At 41.6% G+C, this 24,581-nt stretch overlaps 1 protein-coding gene across 7 annotated transcripts in view; it reads right to left on the minus strand.

Annotated features, from left to right (window-relative positions):
* The window catches only part of LOC146381146 (SRC kinase signaling inhibitor 1-like), a 145,370-nt gene that overhangs the window by 25,378 nt on the left and 95,411 nt on the right, over positions 1-24,581 (minus strand). For 6 of the 7 annotated variants that reach the window (XM_084937077.1, XM_084937080.1, XM_084937081.1 and 3 more), the window contains 9 exons: positions 21,071-21,200; positions 19,524-19,695; positions 10,487-11,424; positions 9,051-9,140; positions 6,388-6,428; positions 6,087-6,110; positions 3,168-3,328; positions 2,243-2,418; positions 1,531-1,661 (listed from right to left, as the gene is read on the minus strand). In XM_084937077.1, the coding sequence (XP_084793203.1) occupies positions 1,531-1,661; positions 2,243-2,418; positions 3,168-3,328; positions 6,087-6,110; positions 6,388-6,428; positions 9,051-9,140; positions 10,487-11,424; positions 19,524-19,695; positions 21,071-21,200 (1,863 nt within the window). The remainder of the gene's footprint in view (positions 1-1,530; positions 1,662-2,242; positions 2,419-3,167; positions 3,329-6,086; positions 6,111-6,387; positions 6,429-9,050; positions 9,141-10,486; positions 11,425-19,523; positions 19,696-21,070; positions 21,201-24,581) is intronic. The other variant, XM_084937078.1, reaches the window with a different exon arrangement.

A 24,581-nucleotide genomic window follows, 5' to 3' on the forward strand; every position in this document is an offset into this window, starting at 1 on the left:
TTTTCCTTTGAATTTGTTGCAGTTTAAAGTTAAAAGCACCGACAGACACAGAGCTGCTCACCAGCGGAGCGGTGGGGTATCATTTGCATATAGCAGTAAAATTAAAAAACTTATCTTAACTAAGTGGTTAATTTCATTAGCCAGTAATCGGTACAGATGTTCCACTAAAGCATCCAAATCAGTTCCAACACAAAGATCAGCATGAACGTTCCCCCAGTTGTTGTAATACAGTTTAATATCCAGAAATTCATGAAAAAGAGGATTTATGAAATTTAGCAGTTAGAAGTCAGCAGGAAGTCACGGTAGGTCGCTAGTTAACATCTGAAAATGATGCCGCATGCTCTGAATTAATTCTAAAAAGAAACTCAAAGGTAAAGCACGACGATGGACGTAATCAACGATGTAAAAATAAACACCAGCGCTGTGTGGAGGATTGGTGACAAGGAAATGGACTGATCTTCATTTAGCAATTTTCTATTCTTGATGACCAAAGGAGCTCGGAAAGAAAAGCACCTGGACTTCTTTAGAAGCTTCTTCACTTCTAAGAGCAACTGGTGGAGAATCCCAGGTTTTTATGCCCTATTGAGAGAGTCCCTAAGAGGGTCGTGGACCGACTATGGAACCTCTGCCTAATCACACGATTAGTTTATCACAGATTAACCTAACACACACATCTCTTTGGACTGTGCGAGGAAGTCGCAGAAAACATGCAAACTCCACACAAGAGCTCGGGAGAGCAGATTCAAACAAATAGCTTTTGTGCTGCGAGACAATGGTGCCAACAGTTCCTCAGTGCAAGTTGGAACATAGCATGTTTGACATAATAATTTTCTATGTGGCATAAAGCTACAGAGATATGGTCGGGCTAATATAAACAGATTATCAGAGGGAAGATGTAGGATGAGGATTAAACTGTTATCAATAACAGGTTAATGTTCCTGGTGGGCAGCAACGAACGGCAGGAAGACGAAATAAACATCAAACTTCAGCTGAGAGAATGTCTGACAACAGTTATTAATATGCTCATCCATGGTTTGGATGACTTTCTATGAATGAGTCTTGATGCTAAGCTTAATGTCCACACTAAAATCTTAGCCAGCCCAAGAGTGATTCCAGACTGTGGTGTGCACCATGTGATTAAAATACCTTAAAGGTGCACTGCACATGAATAGTGCTACTAGAAAGATGGACAGAAAGACAGCTGGAAACTTCTGGGGGTCTCATTTCATGTTGATAAAACAATATAAACAGAGCACTAAAGCCCTGCAGCGCACTAAGGAAATGAGAGCCTCATCCAACGCAGGACATGACTGCATCTGGAAACGAGGTCAAAACATCATCACTTAACAAGCAAACAGGATCAAGGGATCAAAGACTGAAACACAGAGACGTAACACAAAAGGTGAAAGGTCGAGGAGTAATGGCAGATGTAGTTTATGTCCTCTAGTCTCGTTAAATGAGAGGATTTTAAAGGGTCGAACATTCAAAGAACAAACAAAACATCACAGATTTGGTAATGACAGCATTTACTTTTTAGCTCAGTGAGTGTCTCTCCCAGCATCCTCAGCTCTTTGCTCTTCTGCTCCACGTCCTGCTCCGTCACGAGCCCGTGATTCACGGACGAGTTCCTCTGGAGCTCCTCCACAGACTTCTCCAGGTCGCTGTGGACAGAGGCTCGTATCACTCAGTGCTGCTGACTCGGCCCACTTTTTACCATCATGGATAATTTTTTTTCCCCAATATTTCACTTTGATTAATATAAATGTCCTTCTTTCATTCAATAAACTAATCAATAAGATTAACATTTCAGATTTATAGCACTGCTGGATGAGCATCTTTTTCTCCTCTCACTAAAAAATTAGAGAAATTTGTAAATGTCTTTTATTTTGAAAATGTAACTGTTCACACCTGAATTCACTGTGGATGCCCTGCAAATTTTAAAACTGAGTGTAAGACTTTATTCATGTAATGGACTACTACTGGCTTCCAAAACATTTACAAAATAGTCCCAAAATTGTGCTTGTTGCCAGCACCATCGTTTAGCAGATGAATGCAAAAAGTTTTTTTTTTTGGTTTGATTTTGATGTGAAGCTTAAACCAGAAAAAAATGAAACTAAACATACCAGGAAACACTGTCTACACTTTGCGTAAACAACTGGAAACATCATGAATCGTTCACCTCACCGAACCAACCGAGACCACCTGACTGTTTGCTGTGCTTGTTACGTAAGATCAAACTCACTGCAGCTGTTGGATGAGCAGCTCCTCCTGGTTTAGGTATTTGAGCCTCTCCTCCTCCACTAGGAGGCGCTGTCTCTGAAGCGGGTCCTCCTGGGTGCGCATGGCATCCAGCATCATGAGGCTCAGTTCAGACTCCGTCTGTCTCAGCAGGGCGAGCACCGAGTCCTGGTTCTCCAGCTGGGAAACAGAGTCACAGCTTAAAACTTGAACTGGTTTCCATTCACACTATTGCATGAGTGCACGTACCCAAATATTCAAACTGCATTTGTGAGTTTATGAGGTAAATGTACTGAAGTTAAAACTTACTCTCCTGAGGGAACAAACAACATCTGGTGTGTTGGTCTGTTTGCAAAAAGAGCTCCTACTCTGTTAGAGGAAAACTCCCCAATAATCCTTTATCTTAATCGAGGGACTCAACTCTAACAGTACTGCAAGCTGCACATATTACATACCGCACATAGATAAAACCCTCTTAACTCAATGGTTACACGGCTCTTTTAAATAAAGTGCAATAATATGAAACATGGATCAAAAAGCCAAACTAGTTCTTAAAGCATTCTATAAGTTCTACATTTTATACAATATATAATAATAAATGATGAAAATAAATGTATATTATTCTCCTAATCTTTGTAAACTCGTTTCACTTTAGTTCTTTTCTAAAAAAATCTGCTTTTCCTCTGCTGCTGGCGCAGAGCCGAGGAGACCCACCAACAGTGAAACAGAGAGCAAAGGAGCGAAGCAGGTAGAGCTGATCAACGCTATTCAATGTATTGTACAGTGGGGCATTATTATTAATATTTGGTCCGAGCTTGCACAATCTTGCTGACAAAAAAATTTGACATCACGGGAGGAGAAAAGTGTGGGTGACACGCTAGTTTGCATATTTGAAAATAGTTTTCAGTCAAAATTGTCTGTTTACAAACCTGCATGTTGCGTAGCTGTGACAGCTGTTTGCGCAGGGCATTGGTGTTCTGCTGCAGGCTTTGTAGGTGGAGCTGCATCTGCAGACGGGACACCGTCACAGGCTGGTTGGGCCCCGAGGGTGGAGGAGGCATCAGGGCCAGAGGAGCAGATGGTGTCAAAGCTGCCCGGCAGAAAGTGATATTCATTTCAGGGAACTCATTCATTCCTTGTATTGGGATCCTTTAGAGCACATTTAGAGCTGATAGAAAATTGTCCCAGAGCACTGTTACCAAATCAAAGGCTTCAAATGAAATCTGCATTTTGAGAAACATCTGCTGGTTGACTGCATGAATACAGAATATACTGGATGTTTGCACATTTGAAAACAGAAATCCAGGACAAGTTCTATCTGTGCTGCAGGTCAGAGGTGGAGATTACAGTCTTATGTAGACTCAACAGTGATAAACAGCATGGGGAGGCTTCGGGGACAAACAGGATCGGGAGTGAAAAACAGCAGTTCCACTTAATCCGAGAGTTTCATTATAGAGGCGTCTCCCAGACAGCCACAAAGTGTGAGTGTTTCTCAATGAGAAAATCCTCTTGAATGGCGATGAGTGCTACGTTCTGACACACGCATCATGCAGAACAAGACAAAGGGAAGTAACTCGAAGACAGTCAGTTAGTAACAGAGGAGGGGGTGTAAGAGTTGCATTTCAAGGCTTCTTTTAAAACTAATTACAGCTGTCCACACCAAGGAGGAAGACTGTAACACCTCAGTGCTGACACCTGTACAGGTGAGGAAATGGTTCTGTGTATAACTGATTATGGGCACAGTTGCTGCAGCTCTCCCGGTCAACCAGAATTCAGCACAGCCTTCATCTTTCTATAAGCTTTTAACTGCCAGCACAGAGTCCACAGATAAGAGCTCAAGCAAATCGAACCATTACTGACTAACCTTTATCATTCAGTGAGACACGCAGATAAAAATCTGACAGGAGGGAAAAGGAGCAGCTGGAGTGAATGGGAGAAGTTAAAATATAAAAATCACAACTAAAACGACTCTTCAGAAGAGTCTAATTCAAGTCGCAAGGGACTCAGAACATCCAGACTTATCTGTAATTTGCGATGAAATAAGATATGAATTGAAATTAGAAAAATATCATCTTTTTGGATCCTTAATAGGAAAAAAAGGAGGCTAAAACTGAACACTTTATGTGAAGAAATCAATGTTTCTAAAGATGTTTCCGCGTTTTTCTGACGCACAAACGTTCAAACATCAAACTCTTTTGATCGCCTGCAAATTCATCCTTAGTTGAAAAGCTGAAGGGAAACTTTGACAAAACAAAGAGTTTGTCATGTCCAATTTAATGCAACTCAGCGATTTCTCACTCAAAAACACAGGAAACTAAGGAGGACCAAAACTGCCAAAATTACAATGCAATAAAGAAAAAAATAAATGGCTCAAATTAAAAACTGCGCATAATGTAAGGAATAATCCACTAAAGTAAACATTTATTTATTGTAAATGATACATTATACCCACACACATATTGTTTTTCCTATTTGATTCTGTTTTTTAAATATACATTTTATTTTTTTATAGACAATTTTACGAATCATTTAATTATAATTTTCCAGATATATTCCCTGGCTTCTTTCTTCATCTCTGTTTCCATGCAACATTTGAACACAGCTGTCATTTGAAAAAGTGTCATGAGGTTGAATTTGGATCCATCTGTTGTCTGATGGTAGAATGGATGACAGGAATTAAAATATTCTCTGAGCCAATCATCATATCATCAGATAATTCAAAAGTCTGCCAGTGACAACTTAGTGAGCAAGTGAGCTAAGGTTAGTCAGCTACTGCAACGAGTAATATGTCTGGATTATCATATAAATAGTATTTTAGGCGTGAGGGTAAAATTATGATTGACAACAGAAACGTATTCGATTGATGGAGTGCAGCCCAAAGTCTTCTAAGAAAACCCTCCTTATGCCATTACGGCACCGCGAAGTGGCTCCCATGACGGTGCATTCAGAGACGCTGCACTTCATGTCTTACTTATAGTGTGTTAAAGTGTCTTATTAACCTGAAGAAGTCTGGCTATTCTCTTATGACCACTACCATCAACAAAGCATTTTCTGAGAGAAGACACCTTATTCTGCCAGCTCAATAGATATTTTCTTTCTTCAGACCATTCTCTCTAAGTCCTACAGGTGGGTTTGTGGGAAACTCCCAGTACATCTGCAGTTTCTCTCAGAGAGCCTGTCTGGTACCAACAACCTTACAACCTTCAAAGTCACTTAAATTACCTGATGATTAGTTTGAACTTCAGGAAGTTGTTCCATGTGACCATATGTACATCCCTAAATGAGTTCCTGCCACATGATTGGCTGATATTTTGCCCTAATGAGCAGCTGTCCCTAAAAAAGTGGTTGATGATTGTATACTTAACATTTGCTTTGTATAATACAAACTAACAGGGGGCAGTTACCCAGCTGGCTATTACTTAGCTACTCAATGTGCTTGGCATCGGCAGTCTCATCACATCCGAGTTAAATTCATCAGTAAAGTGATAGTCAGGTATAAAAGTCTCCTGAGGTTATGAAGAGCAAATAAAAAGGTGAACTAGCGAAAAAACATGTTATGCAAATGCAAATAAAACAGAAATATCACATATTTTAAATGTGTTTCTGTGTATTTAATGGCATTTTTTGTTAAGCCAGTTTTATTTATTTGTTTATTTAATCATTTCTAATTTTGGCAGTTTAGGCCCTCCATAGCACAAGGGGAAAGTGAAGGACACAAGGTGTCAGAGAGGCAGATCCTTAAAAATGACATGTATACATGTACTAGGAACTCATGGGACTCCAGATAAAAACAGGGAAGGGGTGAGACGGGGGGTACCAGACACTTCAGGAACACATACAGTAGCTACCTTTCTTTTTTATAGTTCGTCCAGCTAAAACAAGAAGCATGGGCACCAGTTACAGAGCAGCAAAAGCCAGCGTGTACAGTACAGTACAGTACAGTATGAGGAAGCTTGCAGAATCAGCCATTACAATCACATATGAGGCTCCTTAAGAATTATGCAGAGAAAATGAAATAGCAGCAGCTCTGTGTGAGGAAAAAGAGCTAATTTATGTGGCTATCAAACAGGCAGCAGTGTGAAGCAGTGACAGGCAGTGATAGGAAATACTTTGTCTCCTTTTCTTTTTTTTTTGGTAGTGAGCACTTACTGTCAGTTCCTGAGCAGTCACTGGCTGACTCAATCTTCTCCCTGGAAGAGGCAAGTGTTAAAGTACTTACAGCCAGAACACACTATCGACGGAGCTACTGAGAAGCTATTGATATATGGTGGAAAATGTGTGAATGTAGTGTGCGTGCTGCTGTAGTCGGGATTTTTTCCCTCGCTCCTTCACTATTCCTTACATGATCTACCGTAGTGGGAAGATCGCTGTTTAACATAAATTTACATTTTTTCTTCCTCAGCTGAAGCAAAACACATATGAATTTTAAAGCTTTTTCCACATCATAACAACCAGAAAAAAGGCATAAAACCAACAGAGATGATAAGGCCTGCAGTTATTTATTAAATATATGCATTTATTAAAAGGTTTCCCTGGTTTTTGGATGTTAAAATGAACACCCACAAGAGTGACTCAAAAGAAATGTGGGAGGTTCAGGACACAGGAATCCTGGCTGCTACAAACTAAAAGCATCAGTAGGGCTTCTCGCCTTTAAGGTTACAGCCAGCAGCTTCATTTTCTATAATATGACATTGCAATAAAGTGCACAACACAGAATCAAAAACAGTTTCTCAGTTTCTCAGTTTTTCTTCAGTTTCATAAACAGTACTTGGATTGTAACCTGCCCTTCTTCTATTTTCCCCACAGTGTTTAAATTTGTCTTGTGTTTTAATGATGTTGGGGTACAGCAAATCTGAGGCTTCCCGGGGCTTCCAAATGCTATCCCGCTGAGTCTCTAATGCCTCCCAGAAACACAAAACCAAAAAACAGCATCTGTCAGCATGTCTCTGGCTCCAGTAATACCAAATATATCCATCCATCCAATCTCATCTGTTAATACAAAATCCCTGAAAGACAAATTAAAGGACTTAATTAAAGATGCTCGGCTCCAACATTTGGATCGAATATCAACCCGATCCTACTCAGAGAGCTCGAGTGGGTATCGGTGGCCCCGGGGTGAACTGAATTAACTTCATCAGCACATCAGCAGTGCGCTGGCTGCTACAGCAGGGAGGAAGCTCACGGCAAAAGGTCAGCAGTTTGGAGGTGTTTAATGTTGGTGACAGGCAGCTTTTCTCTGGATATTTGCAAAAGTTTTTGACTTCACCACAAACTCTGGTCAAACAACTCGACATAACCAAAACATGCAATGATAAGTCTTTCCCTGTTTCTCTCACAGCTTGGCCTGGTACTTAGAAAGTGCCAGTCTACTCTTGCTGCACTTTTGCATGCACACACAGCACTTTGCCTTAAATTGTTTTTATCAGTCATGGGCACACTGACTGATGCATGACTGGAGTTTAGGAAGTATTGAGATCTCTAGTGGGCTTTTTTTTTAATCCTGATTGTTTAACACAAGACCCCTGAAGAATGGAGGGGAAGTGTACTGGTACTGGTACTGATTTTCAGGAGCAGCAGAGAAGTATGTCAGGCTGGTGTAGGAAATGTATGAGGACAGCAACACAAAGGTCAGGGGTGTAGTTGAAGCGACACGGATTCAAAGTGGGGATGGGATTACATCAGGGATCAGCTGTTTGCTGTGGTGATGGACAGGCTGATCAATGAGGTCATGCAGGAGTCTCTGTGTACTATGATGTTTGCAGACATTTTTATCAGGTGGAAGAAAGCTTGGAGAGGTGGAGGTATGCTCTGGAGAGAAGAAGATTGAACGTCAGTAGAAGTAGGATAAAATCATGCGTGTGACTGAGAGCGAGACAGGTGTAACAATGAAACTATAAATATCAGCGGTTGTGAAGGTAGATGAGTTTAAAAAGCTGGGATCAAACATCCAAAGCAAGTGCAAAAGAGAGGTGAAGAAGAGAGTGCAGGCAGGGAGGAGTGGGTGGAGGTGATTGTCAAGGGTGAGCTCAGGTTGAGCAGTTTGGAGACAAAATTAGAGAGCAGAGGAGGGATAGTGAATATATTGGACAAAGGACACTGAAGATGGAGCTGCCAGGCAGGAGGAGAAGAGGCCTGAAAGGAGGTTCATGGGTGTGATGAAGAAGGACATGCAGAGGTTTGGTGTAGCAGAGGAGGATGATAGAGATCTGCTGTGGTGAGCCCTAAAGGGAGTACCCGAATGAAGAATTCAGTTTTCCCCGAGGACACTTCAACATGCTTTGGAAGAGCCAAGACTCAAACCCCTGACCCTCTGATGAAGAAGCATCCTGACATTCCCTCTCAGCCACAGCCTGCCGTGTAAAGCCTGTTGAAAAAGCCTTTATCACACTAACAATATGTTTCTGTTCACTTGATTAATATCTTACAAATTTCGATCACATAAAACTTTAAGCCTGAATGCTAAAGCTGCACGCTGCAAATCTCCCAGCAGTCTACAAATGTTGTAAATGTGATATTTTCTAACACATTATCAACTGAACTGAATTCTTATGAGACTTTTTATGGATGTGGGTAGGTCGTACTTCATGTACTTTTCTGTATTTCCAAGTTTTCAGGGCAGTGTGTAAGGAATGGATCTGTAAATGGGCTTTGGATTAGTTCAAAAGAAGTGTAAGAACAAATTGTACACTAGGTAACAACTACAAAATGGATTTGTTCGCTTCAGACAAACGTGTGTCTGTGTTTGTGTGTATAAATGAAGTGTTTTCACAGGATTTCTATGCGTGTTTGTTGCGTGTGTGTGTGTGTCTTACGGGCTTTCTGCCTCAGGCGCTTTGCTCAGTACTCTCTGCAGCAGCCCGGTCAGGCTGGCTATCTGCTTCTCCATCGCCTCCATACGCTCCCTGGATTCAAAGATGCACAGAAATGGTGGCTAACAGATGTTTCATACACATTTTACATAAAACATAACTTAAAAGGTTTCTCAGTTTTTAGTCCTCATTTAAAATGTAAAGTCAAGTGTAATTACTTTTGAGTTTTTTGTGTTATGAAATCAATGAAATTACATCCTCCCATAAAAATAAATCTACTTTTGTATAAACAGCAGCTATCAGGAATGAAAAAGCAAATAAGTGTCGCGTGTCAATAACTGTAACTAAATGGCACAACGCTGGCTCCAAAGTGAATCATTTGCCACAGACTCTCATGCTAAATGCTACAAAAATGGTTCTGGCCTCTAAGTATAGTTTGCTACATTATAACAACTGCAATATGGATGCATTGTTTTAGCATGTCCATTTGTATTTTAAGACTTGAAATTAGAGGCGTGGCCACTTTGAGCAACACTTGTGTCGTCACTGGGAGCTCTACACTAAACCTCACTAAACCAGAACATTTAAGAAGTGTGTGCTTTCATTTTGTAAAGTAAATAAAATTCTAGTACTTCATTAGTTTATAAACTATCACTAAATGGCAGATATAGGTCTCTCTGCATTGCATTCGTACAGTTAAAGATGCAGCTTGCTAGCCAAGCTAGCTGATGTTAGCAAATAAAATTATATCACCATCAAACTCTCATCACTTCAAAACAAACAAACATGGCAGTGGGCAATATGCCACAATTGAGGCTTTAGAACAAAACTAAATATCTGCATCCATTTTTTTTAAAAACACATTGCCACCGCTACATAACTATGATAGTAGCATAATTTTCATCTGTTTCAAGACTTCTCTTTTTTTTTTTAATCATATTTTTAATATTGATCAGTTCTGCTAAACTGTCCAAATTTTATAGTACTTGAGATTGGTCATAACTGTTGGAGTACGATTTGTCTTCATATATATCTAATTTCTTGCTTGTGCGCTTGCTTAAAACTGTACATAAGCAGATATCCCTGAAGTCCTCATCTTTGCCTGTGATTCACCTGCCATCTCACATGTTTCTCTATGTAAGCTTCTCATAAGGATCACTAATCTCTACCATAAGAATAAAGCACCTGGGGAGTGATTCATAAATTTGCACATCTACCAGTGATAAACAGTACTGACAATCTCATATTAGAAGAGATGCAAGATCACCAAGCTCTGAGCACAAACTGGTTGTTGGTAAGGTGCGAGTAATTTCTAGTTTTAATGGCAAAATTATCAAAATCACTCATGAAGTCTGTTAACATTATCATAGGAAAAAAAAGTTGACATCCTCCACACATACACATATGAATTGCCAGCAATTAATAAAAATGATAAGTACCTGGTTTCTGTCTCATTCCCCAGCAGAGGTGAGCCGAAGCTTCCAGGTCCACCTCCATCCCCTCCGGCTCCAGCCAACAGGCACAGCTGCTCTGAGGTGAGACCCAGTCCTGGTCCCTGACCCCGGGCTTTGGGACTTTCCCCAAACACAGAAGAGGTCACAGAGTCTCTTCGCAAACTCTGTCTCCCTGGAGAACCCCGATTGGGCATGGTTGCTCCATAGGAATCTCTCATGTCAGGTATCTTCTGCGGGGAGGAGGGTGGAGGCACCCGCAACCCCATGGCCAACAGAGACGCAGCATAGGCATCGTTATAAAGAGGTCCTCCGGGCCTGTAGAGAGCGCTGTTTTCCATCAGTTCTCCTTGTAGTGCAGCTGCTGAATAGGAGGTGAGTGAACGCACTGATGCAGCACCTCCACCACCCCCACCTCCACCACGGCGGTATAAAGAGCCGTATGGGTCGGCTCTTGCTGGCAAAGGAGAGTGAGGACCCCCTGCGAGGCTAAGCCGACTCGGATCTGGACCCAGAGTGTAGGGGTCTGCGTAAATCCCGCCCCCACCACGATCATCCCCCCTCAGCAGCACCATGCTTCTGGATCCCCCCATTTCATCGTCGGGCTTCACGTCCCTGCGCTCAAGTATGGCACTGGAGGAGGCGCAGAAGGCCGGCTGGGGGTGGTGGGGCTGGTGGGGCTGGTGGAGCTGGGGCTGCTGGTGGGGAGAGGAGTGGTGGGACTGGGAGTGAGGGTGAGGCAGGGAGTGGGTGTGGTGGTGTGGCCCGGCATAGGAAGAAGGCCTTCCGCCACTGTAAAGTAGACGAGCACGGGACGGTGAGCCTTGGGGAGGGGAAGCAGAGGAAGATGAATGCTGGGAAGACATCGGTGGATTGCTCAGGCGGCGGTTGGGTGGAGAGTCCTGGGGTGCATACACCATCTCCCTCTACAAACAAAGAACATAACTGTTATTCCTAGATACATAGCACATGTCCATCGAGTACAGATCAGTACAGGGTGCTGGAAAGTTTGCCCACAAGTCAAAAGTATAATTTGGGAAGAACATTGTGGGCTTTGTTGAACATCTATTCTTTACACTCTCATGAAAATTCAAAGGCGTGTGGGAGTTTTTCCCAACAAGTCCACAAGTGGTTGTTAGACTTGCAAAAGGCTTTTGACTGTGTGGAACCTTGGAGAATCCTTTTGGGGGTGCTTTAGGACCACTGCAAGTAAATTTACTAGTCGATTCACTCTCACCTATTGCCATGAATTGAAAGTAGTCTCTAAAAAACTAAGATCAATGATATAAGTGGTGGAAATGACCTTCCTCCAAACGAGATCTAGAATTACAGAGACAGGGTGAGGAGGTCAGCAACTCAAGAGGGGTTTAGAGTAGACCTGCTGCTTTTTTTGCATCAAAAGGAGTAATTTGAGGTTATTCACATATCTGACTAGAAGGCCTCCTTGAGGCATATCTAACTAAAAGGAGACCCCAGGACAGACCCAGGATATACTAGAGACAATTATGTCAGTTGGTTTGCCTGAGAATGATTCAGCATCCCCCCCAGATGAGCTGGAGGAGAGAAGGTCGGTCTGGGCATCTTTATTTAGACAGCTGCCTCAGTGAATCAGACCTGGATAACATTACAGTGGCAAAAATCAAGGTCAACTCTTTTGGCCTGTGTAAATCTTAGCGGCTCCACTGTTTTTGTTCACAGTAAATTTTGCTAAACAAGTCAGCAACTGTGCTTTTAGATCATTAGCAAAATCACTGAATACTAAGATGTGTCCATAATATAGGCAATGTACATTAAGTGTTTGGATAGGGCTAAGAGGGATTTGTCATGCAGCTGAACCAAATGATCTATATTCATTTTTGTTCAAGCCACATGGGAGGCTTGCCAATGTTGACTCACCAACTAAAGAAAATGGTTTATTGGTAAATGACATTATGAGATTGAAGCCATTTATCCATTCTTACCTACAGGGAGTGCAGAATTATTAGGCAAGTTGTATTTTTGAGGAATAATTTTATTATTGAACAACAACCATGTTCTGAATGAACCCAAAAAACTCATTAATATCAAAGCTGAATGTTTTTGGAAGTAGTTTTTAGTTTGTTTTTAGTTTTAGCTATTTTAGGGGGATATCTGTGTGTGCAGGTGACTATTACTGTGCATAATTATTAGGCAACTTAACAAAAAACAAATATATACCCATTTCAATTATTTATTTTTACCAGTGAAACCAATATAACATCTCCACATTCACAAATATACATTTCTGACATTCAAAAACAAAACAAAAACAAATCAGCGACCAATATAGCCACCTTTCTTTACAAGGACACTCAAAAGCCTGCCATCCATGGATTCTGTCAGTGTTTTGATCTGTTCACCATCAACATTGCGTGCAGCAGCAACCACAGCCTCCCAGACACTGTTCAGAGAGGTGTACTGTTTTCCCTCCTTGTAAATCTCACATTTGATGATGGACCACAGGTTCTCAATGGGGTTCAGATCAGGTGAACAAGGAGGCCATGTCATTAGTTTTTCTTCTTTTATACCCTTTCTTGCCAGCCACGCTGTGGAGTACTTGGACGCGTGTGATGGAGCATTGTCCTGCATGAAAATCATGTTTTTCTTGAAGGATGCAGACTTCTTCCTGTACCACTGCTTGAAGAAGGTGTCTTCCAGAAACTGGCAGTAGGACTGGGAGTTGAGCTTGACTCCATCCTCAACCCGAAAAGGCCCCACAAGCTCATCTTTGATGATACCAGCCCAAACCAGTACTCCACCTCCACCTTGCTGGCGTCTGAGTCGGACTGGAGCTCTCTGCCCTTTACCAATCCAGCCACGGGCCCATCCATCTGGCCCATCAAGACTCACTCTCATTTCATCAGTCCATAAAACCTTAGAAAAATCAGTCTTGAGATATTTCTTGGCCCAGTCTTGACGTTTCAGCTTGTGTGTCTTGTTCAGTGGTGGTCGTCTTTCAGCCTTTCTTACCTTGGCCATGTCTCTGAGTATTGCACACCTTGTGCTTTTGGGCACTCCAGTGATGTTGCAGCTCTGAAATATGGCCAAACTGGTGGCAAGTGGCATCTTGGCAGCTGCACGCTTGACTTTTCTCAGTTCATGGGCAGTTATTTTGCGCCTTGGTTTTTCCACACGCTTCTTGCGACCCTGTTGACTATTTTGAATGAAACGCTTGATTGTTCGATGATCACGCTTCAGAAGCTTTGCAATTTTGAGACTGCTGCATCCCTCTGCAAGATATCTCACTATTTTTGACTTTTCTGAGCCTGTCAAGTCCTTCTTTTGACCCATTTTGCCAAAGGAAAGGAAGTTGCCTAATAATTATGCACACCTGATATAGGGTGTTGATGTCATTAGACCACACCCCTTCTCATTACAGAGATGCACATCACCTAATATGCTTAATTGGTAGTTGGCGTTCGAGCCTATACAGCTTGGAGTAAGACAACATGCATGAAGAGGATGATGTGGACAAAATACTCATTTGCCTAATAATTCTGCACTCCCTGTAGTCAAAGGGAAGAGATACCACGTCACATGTTGGGAGTCTGAATGAGTGAGGTGGTGCATAGAGAGAACTCAGAGACGTGGTGTTACTGAACATGAACAGGCAAAATAGTCACAAACTCTTTGGTGGAAGTTGCTGAAATCTCACAGGTTGTTGGACAGATTGTGAGTGTTTGGTGTCGTCTGTTAACAGACTGAATCAGTGCTTTACTGATTTTATGTCCTTTCCCCATCTTATCTCTAGCCCACACTTCCAATCCCACAACAGCTGTCATGGGCCTGGAAGTGAGGTTTAAATAGAGAGTGATACTGAGGATGGTGTCCTTCACCTAGCTGAATATCATTATAGTTATTAATAATTCGATGGAGCTCTGAGGTCTGAAACTACTTGTTCAATCCAATAATGAGATTCTTTAGAAATATCATTAAAGTAACAGTTTAAAATTTAAAGTTATACTAAAAGTGCGATTTGTGGAGGAAAAAGGAATTTGATGTTGAGCCGGGGAGATTAAAAATTTTCACATTCATGAATAATGAAACGCAGCAACCATAATGGACCTACAGGCCATGAAGAGTGCTATTGTATTTATTATTTATTGCTTCTGTTAGGGTAACTTCATATAATAATCATGAATTCAAACTAAACAAGTTTAGAACCTAAACTTGACTCCTGACTCTCTAATGATATTAATCAATTCATTCACAAAATATTCTTAATCTCGTGTTTTGCGCTTGTACACAGTGGATTCAATCAAACACAACACAGAAGATTAAATGTCATTTAGCTGCTGCAGGTCAATCAAATCATGTTATAAAAGCATCCAGAGAAAGCGAGCTAGTTGTTGTTGGGTTCAGCATTAAAATGAAGAAGACTTGATGATTATAGCACGTCATCACACTGTTATTATATAAAAGACATTACATATTCTGCAGCATGTCACCTCTCTTTTATCCACATCTCTCCAAATCTCTGGACGGGAAAAGGAGGTAACCGCTTGTCTGCAATTCAGAAGTTTTTGAGGCAGTTTTCAAGCTAAAGCGGTCTATTAATGGTAGGTATTAGGGTAGATTTGGAATAGGATCACACACTGTATATGGTTTTATCTGCACCATCAGAAGAGCAGCGACTGAATGTCCAAGTCTGATTTCACTGGTGGCATTAATCACTTTGGGGAAGGGATATATTTTGTTCTCAGTGGGGTTGAACACAGTTAAGGAGAGGCAGAGATTTCACAATGATACTAGAATGCTTTACCCATAACGTCTGTCAGTTTTTGACTTTTCAGAAATTCAACAATCAGCTTGACAACTAGCTATTTCTTTAAAAAAGGGCAACTTACTGTAACAGTCAGTAGTTCATAGATGTCACTTCCTGATTGACAGGAAGGACTCTAAATTGCCCCTCTGAGTGCAGTTTAAGTTGCACTTGATGCTTTATTGACAGGCTGTGCATGAAGGGATAATCTTTTGGCATCAGACCCACATGTCAGATTGAAAGACAAAACAAAGCAGGGAGCGGAGGGTGTGAGTAAAAGCCGTGCTTTGAAGGCGACCAGACAGAAGAGTAATAGATACGGCAAAGAAGCACAAAAGAAGACAACGCTGTAATTGCTTGTGACGCACAGAGCTATCTCTCCTGGAGATGATGCAAATTGAAAAGCCAATATTTCCACATAATAACCCTCGGGTCTTTTCTAACAACACCCAGTGGACAGCCTCGCAGTACTCTGGGGCCATCATCTTCCATCTTGTATCTTAGCAACAGCCTCGTATCGACACCATCCTTTAAGTGCGCCGAAGACATGCAGACATTTCATTCCACCCCCTAAAGTCGCAAGACGCCTATCGCAGGTGCGCTCCTGAAAGCTTCATCCCACTGTGCCATTCAAAACTGCCCGTTCTCCCGCTGTGGGAAATCTACCAATCAATCTCCTCTTCATTCTGTCCTCCAGTCACACAGTCCGGCTTCAGTAATCCTCGTCATGCTTTTGTGGCCTGCAATCAGGGAGTGATCTTTGGCTATGCTGGCAAGAGTTCAATAAGCTCACACATACACACACACGTCCTCGTCCTCACCTTGACAATGCACCTCACACACATCCAGCTCAAGGTAAGCCTGCTGGTTTGATAAGACTGTAAAACGCTACGAAGATTTCAGAGCTGAAGACGGGGAACAATCCCTTGAGAACAGCTGACCTCCAGCGCATTAGCGGGCAGCTGCAAATCACGCACACAGGCAGACAGTAAACCAATCGCATGCACACACGCAAACAAAAAGCCCCAGGATGTTTCATAGACAGCAAACTGAAACACCGAAATGTGTCAGAAAACACGCCGCTGCCGACGGCACTCGCCTCACTTCAGCTGTTAAATACGTAGATTCGTTTTTCACAGCATGTGTGCTGCATATGTCTGCCTTCCTGTAATGTAATTTATCTAGTTCATCATTTGCTTTATCCTATAAAAGGAGCGTTCTCTAACATTTTAAATTGCAGATCCTCCTTTCCATAATCACACTGTAATTAGGAGGCAACAAAATGCATTCGGGGTTTTGTGCTGAAAATGCCGACGCTGTGAAAAGTGAATGACATGCAAAGGTTTGCTTTGCTCCTGATGTAGCAAAATGCATGAAGCATTAGTAATCATGCTAATGAAGCAGATGCCACATTTATGTTGCCAGAAACTGATTGATGTGTTAAAATAAATCCCACTGTGGCTGCTGGACAGGAGGATGTGATTTACAGGCGGCTGATCATCAGCTCAAATAAAGATGGGTTGATAAGTACATTTTAATACACCAGTAGTTTTATAGCACAATGAAAACTGAGACCTCTCTGAGAAACCGAGGGACACTTTGGTTAATGACTTGTGATTGACCAGTCATTAACACTAACCCTAACCAAGCATCAGCCTCCTTTATTACTCAAACATTGATCAAAATTTACAAAATGAACTTCATATTTCATTACTGAATCTCAGTCTTTGTCCTGTCTTCCTCCCCTCGCAGAGGGCTGCACATCCCAAGCTTCTGCCAGAGGTTTCTTCCTACAAAAAGGGAGTTTTTCTTTCCCAACGTCTCCAAAATACTTGCTTATGCTTGAATCTAGTGACTGATTCCATAAACTCATCAGGAAAAAAAAGGACATTCGAAGGACTTCTTCACAATCAGAACTTATTTTGCCACCAGATGAGTCTGCTCCTACTGAAGGATTCAGGTATCAAGGCTTCACCTTTCAAACCTGTAAGGTATGTTCTGTCATGTTTCGGCTGTGTACAGGCAGGAGAAGGACCCAAACGCAAAACTCACGACAACGAAATTAAACTCAAAAAGCTGCTTTATTGCAGAATGGCATGGAAAACTAAACTGGGACATGGATGACTAACACACAGGGAAACACAGCCATGAGGGACGACGCGACACTGACAAAAAGACACACTGGGCTTAAATACACTGAGGGAGTCATCAAGGAATTAGAGACAGAAGGGGGACACAGCTGGGAGGAATAAGACCTAACGAGACAGGGAGAGCAAAGCCGGAACACTGACATCAGACAGGAACAACCTTCAAAGTAAAACAGGAAACAAAACGCACTTTACTAAGACACGGACTAGACAGAGAGACACAGACTTGACACTGACCAAGCCTACTAAATAATAATCATAATCAAAACAGTATCACTGATGAATCAAATCATAATCTAGAAAAACACCAAAGCATGAAAAACAGAAAGCTGGGTCAACATGACCCAGAACCGTGACATGTTCATCTTTTATACTCTGGAAGATCTAAAAATGAGTCAGGCCAAATTAATCGCTCCAAAGAGATATCTGTGCATAGATGTTCATTATCTTTGGATAAAGGACAAGATTTTCAGGTACTGAAAGCATTATGCTTTCAATTTGTAGTCTAACGGCTATTAATAGTGTTTAGTGTAAAAAAAAAAGGCTATTGTTTGGGAAGATTTTAGCTTTTTAAATCCATTAAACTTGTGGACACAACAGGAAGTGTCCCCCCAGATAACTGCTGGCCACCCAGAAAGCCTTGAAAGAAAGCATCAAGAGGCCAAGCCAGCAGACTAGATGCTGGGTTCCCAGACTGATCCCCTCAAAATCCCAGAAATCCCTAAATCTTAACAGTTCTGACTGAATGACTACTGGGGAGTTTTTCCCATGTTTCCCAAAGCAGAACTTGTATTAATATTATTATTATTTATTTCCTAGACATGTTTAGGTTGAAATACACTGCATTCATTTGCTCTCCTGTGGAAGCAATGCCATATTTAATCTGGCTGTAATGGTAGTTTGGCTCTCTGGTCTATTTGAACAGCACTAGCTTGCGTGTGCATATGGTGAGTCGGTGGGAACTGTTTTCATTTGAAGTTAGGGAAATAATACCTCAGCTTCAGCAATTAAAAGACTGCATCCACGAGTCAGTCCTCAGACGAACTGGAGTACGAGTGTCATCTCAGAGAAGTGTTTCTGCTGTTTTGCAGTCTGCTGGCATGCAGCCCACTCAGCACGGGAGATGTGAAAGACTGGCGCTCGTCCAGGCTCAGTGTTGGGAAAATGTCACATGACTCACTCTCGACGAGTGAATGAAACTAACTTAAGCCTGAACACATTGTGTAATGCAAACTAGCATGTGTAAAGAGATATAAAATCAGTGTTTCATGGGAGATGTGGGTGTGAGGGTATATGAATAAGAGTTTTCAAAGGGAATTATGAAACATTATTTATGACAGGACTGCACAGAGTGTGAGTCTGCAATGAAGAAAAGGGATCATCTTCTGCCCTTACTTTGCATTTTGGTTAAATACTTAAACAGATAACTGATTATTAAAATAGGATACTGTATTTCTAAAGACGTTTAAAGGCAAATTTCCAAACTCCATATTTCTTTTGGTTTAGGGCTTTGTTCAACCTCCTGGTCTACTGGTGTTTTGCAATTTTAAATAGCAGAAATATTCTCTACCCATGAATGTTTATCATATTTCTAACCCTAAAGGGAAGCAGAAAATCCAGCATTAAAAATCTCCTCATCTAAATGAACAATAAATAATAAAAATACTGGCGGCCACATGGTAGAAACACTTATGCTATCCGCTATCAACTTCAAAATTTTACAACACCTCGCCAGACCCAAAGTGATCCAAGATTTTTAGTAGATACACCGATGATACGAATATGAAACTCTGATGTCGCCTCGTTCTTGAGTTATCGCCTTCACAAACTTGGGTGTCCACGCCGCCCACCCGGCCTCTCACCTGGCGGCTTAAAAACGGCTGAGGAGTAAAAAACATGAGTGTTTGACCTTGGCGAAGTTTATTCTTTTAGTTCTGTAGACACACGCTGTCCTCACGGCCAGAGAGAAGGAGAAAAATGGGAGAAGCTGTTCATGAATGCACCTGTAGCGTTTAACCCTCTTTCTCCGTGTTTTGAACATCAAGGCTCATTTGTCTCTTTCCTCCAGGCGTTTGTGCGCACGCAGACTCACACTTACCCGCAGGTCTCCGTTTGCCAGGTGTGGGTTGTGATGTCCAGGGTAGGTGCTGTAGATGGGCTCTTTGCAGTAAATCTTAATTACGCAGCGGTCCTGAACGTCCCGTGGGTCCTCCAGCTCATAGAAGACATTACGGGTCTCATCTTTAATCAACAGAGCCGTGCTGGGAGACCTGAATATCAATAGTTGTCAACGCACACACAAAAAAAGACGCAAACACTGATAAACAGTCCATGCAAAGACAATTTCAGCATCTGTTACACACTAATATGATACAGTGATGTATGTTCACTTGGAGAGTGGGAGGATTTCTAACTGCATGAGGTGCTCGTAATGAGAGAATCAGCTGGAAGCGGACTGATATTAGGTTAATCAGAAATCTAATGTTCAGTGTTTAAAGGTAAAAAAGTGCTGTGGATAACTAACATGGGAGATTCTAGAGAGAAACGTATAATTTAGAACTTAATGAAAATGATCATTGATGTTTTTGACCCAGTTCTTTGTCCTGAATGCACAATTTTTCAAAAACATATTGCAGCTAAGGTGAAATGAATGGGCAGCTTACTGGTGTTGGTCAGCAGTGCAACTTTCAAACCAAAGACACCACATGAGATTTTTATTTATATGTATTTGCTGCAACCAAGACAAGAGCTGATAAAAAATAGGCTGAATTTATCAAACTTAGTGGCTTAACATGAAAAATAGAAGAATCCTTTAGATTTTGGTGCAGAATCGCGTCGTTTTATTTAAGTAATTCTGCAAAATGTGTGGATGGACACAAGATTAACACAAGGACCGTTGACTTTTTACAGTCGCCCACTTTCCACCATCACATCGAAACCCATTAGAGACAGCTTATGGTAGCCAAACCGATTCCTTTCTGGTTAAAGAACATAGCGATAAAAGAGCAGCACGACAAGCTAATGATGGTCACGGTTTTCAAATATTCAAACAGTTATTAAATTATAAAATTATATAAAAACTAAATCTTCTCTGTGATCATTTCTGGTCTTAAAATACATATTTTCACCATTTTTAGTAGAAATTCACCATCAAAAGTTATTAAAATGAAAATAGATAAAAAATAAGGTTGATTTAAATCTAGCTGATAAAGCTACATATCTCATTTTTACCAAAAATATGATGATATATGAGGAGTTCAATTCTGGGGTTGTTCTCTGGTTACATGGAGAGAAATTAGTAATCAGCATTAGCAAGCTAAGCTAACCAAAAAGGTTGTTTTAGACATTTTTGGAAATGAAATGTGGCATTTCAAGGATATTTAAAGAAAAATATAAGTCATCGTCATTTTCAGCGCACTCTCCTGCTTTTATTCCCCATCTGTTTAAAGAAATGAATTTTCATGTGTGGCTGGTTGGGGATGGAGTTGAAATGACTCACCGACAGCCTCTGACCTTGAGATTGATTTATAAAACATGCCATAAATGAATTGTAAATATCGCACTGCAGAACATTTGTAAAAGATCTAAACAGATCGATAAACATGCAGACGTGTTAATATCCTGCGTTCGTGGATGTCGACCTACCTGAGCATGGCCATGGTGAGCCTTTGGGGGAACATGTGCACGATGAGGGCCCTCAGAGTGTCCAGGCTGGTCAGCTCGTGGGTCAGGTGAACCCTGCGAGTCTCCTCCCCAAGCTGGAGGAACAAGATCCCTGCATTTATGGATGGGGAGGAGCAATGGGGGAGATTCACAGTGGTAGATGGGGGTGGGGTGAAGTTTGGAGTCGGTGATGAAGGCAGAGAGCGTACGAACAATTTTCACCTCAAAGTTTTCAACAGTGTAGAAGCAGCTAATAATCATCCATTTTAGCTGAAAGCACACTGCTTGGCATAATCCCTCCGTTTGCGCTGCTCTTACCATCTATACAGCAGGCACTTCCCTCGTTACCACCTCCGATCTAAAGCTCTCCATCTCAACAAAACCCATATGTGGGAGCAGGGTGAGAGTACAACATGTTTTACTTTGTTCAACTTAATTTACTGTTAAAAAAAGGCAATTAACTAAATTAGTTGGAATAAATACTGAAGACTGAGGTCAAAATTGATATGTTACACAAAATGATTTAATGAATTTTAGTGTTAAGTTCCTGTTTAATTAACGTGGCCTTTATGCTGTGCTGTAGATTGATCTAAATGTGAGTGGTCACATTGTAAATGTTCCTCCTGCTCACCATTAGTCAGGGTTTCTGCAGTGTTTACCAAATTAAATTCAAGACTTTCTGAGACCTTTTAATGCAACACAAAGGCGTTTCATACTTGTTTTACAATAAAACCCGTAGGGTCAACGATAATTTATTAAGTGCATAAATGTATAGACACAGGCGATTTTTTCCGGTGGTAATAACTGACCCAGGATAAGTTAATCTGATGCAGATCTAATGTTGCCAGCAGCAGCATCACGATGCACTGTCACAGAAACCCAACTTTTAGTTTTGTGCAGCACAAAGTCTCCCGACAGCCTAAAAAGCAGCCGAGTCTGATGGCAAATGGAGAAATGCTGACAAAATGCGATACATTCGTTTTTCGCCCCAAGTCAGCACGACACTGAAACTAATGTTTGTCAAATTAAAGTATGTTTCATGAAAGGAATCACTTTTTTCTTTTTAGACACCACCGAGCTTTGAAGCACATTGTGCTCCAAAGTTATCTATGACCTGCACTGGGTTTTTTCAGCCATGCACTGGGTTTGAATCAAAGTGTCCAGTTTGGGATTTGCATCACTAGTTGACTAAAATTAAAAAACTGATGCTCTTGCTTCTGGGCAAAAGAAACGCTGTGTCACAGCGGGGTGCGCCGGTGTGTTTTGTTTATAGGACCCAGAAGCGGATGCAGAGAGGAGTTGCAGGAGTTAACAAAAAGGCGAGCCTTTATTTGGCTGTAAGCAGTGGTAAAATATATAACTAAGAAAAACCTATGGACACTATTCAAAGGAGCTTGCAAAGAAAAGCGTCTGGACTTCTTTAAGTTGCTTGAAGACGTTTCACCTCTCATCCGAGAAGCTTCTTCAGTTCTAAGGTCAAATGGTGGAGAGTCCCAGATTTAAACCCAGTGGGAGTTTCCCCCCAAAGAGGGACAAAAGGACCCCCTGATGATCCTCTAATCACATGAGCCAAGGTGTGAAAACGGGTGTGGGTCCCAATCAGCCAGGGTTTCGGGTGAGCTCATTGTGAAACCTGGCCCCACCCCACCCCAGGAAATCGCATGATAAGGTGGGGTCCTTTTGTGTTTGCCCTGCAACAGGCTGGCGATATGTCCAGCGTGTACCCCGCCTCTCGCCCTGTTTCAGCTGGGATAAGCTCTGTAGATCAGCTGATGTCAGTGCCAGCTAATATTAGCTGACAGTTCAGGTGATGCCCATATGCACATCCAATTGAGTAGCTTAAACATGGACCATAATTCAAGCTGCTTCAGCCTGTGCACATTTGGTGTTGATATGCAAGCATCTTTGCAACCCACCTTCACCCCAGCTCCTGTTCATTTTGCAGTTTCTCACTTAAAGAACATATCTGTTTACAGTGGTGCCGGGATAAAAACAACATTACATTTCGACATATTTCTAATGGTTTGTTCTCCTTGTTCCTTTACATTCTGATATTGTGATGTCTGTTATAAAACATGTAACTGAAAGCGGATCAATAAAAAAAAGAATGTGATGGCAGAACAGTTGATGAAATGTATTGATGTACCTAATAAAGAGGCTACTATAGCTAAGGCTCACACTGCTGTACTGTGAAATGCGAAAAGTCACATGGAGCAACACATAATTATCAGCCTCACTTTAAATGGAAGCTGGGATTCCGAGTGGACGCAGTGAAATTCTCACCGACTCCAAGTGCAGAAAGTAAAATTAACACTGACTCAGATGTGTTATAATGTAAAAGGCTCGTTTTTAGAGAACAGTTTAAACCTTTTGAAGGGCGGAGGTGATGGTGAGATATCCCTAAGGATGGAGGCAACTTACACGTTTGGGGTTTTAGCTCACGATTGAGGATGATATAAAAAAAAATTGACGTCTGCGCTGCAGCCTGGTAAAGCGCATGAAGAAGAGTAAACATGAAATGACATGATAGAACGTTTCACAGAGAGTTGATGCTTATCTTAATATGCTGTTTATGTGGTACAAAACATTTGAAACTCTTGACATTTTTCTGGCTTGTCCTACATTTTCTGTGTCCTACAAATGCTATAAAGATACTTTTAAGGAGGAAATGGTTTCGCTTGCTGCCACGGCCATTAATCAAAGACGACAGGTAGCTCGGCGAGATCATTTGGAGGCATTAGACAGCTCTGTTTATATTCAGCACTCCTATAGGCAGTGCACTGAAGTCTGACTTTCACTTGACACTCAGAGGGCCTTGCCAGGTTCACTAGATTAACACTCGATGCCTTCAGTCAACTCAAACATTACCTGAAGGAGGACAGTGGCGTACAGGAACAGAGCTAATGTGTCTTGTTTACGGCTCCCTGTCAGAAACATCAAATCAGATTAAGCGAGTGATGGCCGCCCGACGTATCAATCAAAGTGAGGTTGTCAATACACGTCCACAAATGAAGGCTGATAGAAGAAGTGAAAATAAGAGTCCATTAGCTCCGCCTGCTGTGCTGACTGCTGATGAAATGAAACCTCAGTGGACAGATTTGAATCAGTGACTGGAATCAGACAACCTTTACTCTCATATCAAGCTCCAAACATAACCAGGAAGAAAGTGGAGACGAATGGTGAGAATAAAATTTTAAAGGGAGTCAGAAAACAGTGTCGAATCGCAGCCAAAGCACTAAAATTTGCGTTTCACAGGTCAAACATGTAAAAGGACCTGACGTGTAGTTTGTTTGAGGAGCTCGGGAGGGGAAGCTGCTGTGCAAGTAACCAACTGTAGAGTCAGAAACTTTTCAGAAGTCAAGGTAAGCTGTGTCCACAGCTGTGCAGTGGCTCGGTCAGGATGTGCTTATGCTAAGCTCAAACTACAACAGTTTAGAAGTTTTCACACAACAAATGGAGCACTTTAGCATCCACCCATCCTTTCAGGCATATA

The sequence above is a fragment of the Perissodus microlepis genome, chromosome 8, assembly GCF_051167445.1.
Source record: "Perissodus microlepis isolate ML-2025 ecotype Zambia chromosome 8, ASM5116744v1, whole genome shotgun sequence".
Lineage (NCBI taxonomy): Eukaryota > Metazoa > Chordata > Actinopteri > Cichliformes > Cichlidae > Perissodus > Perissodus microlepis.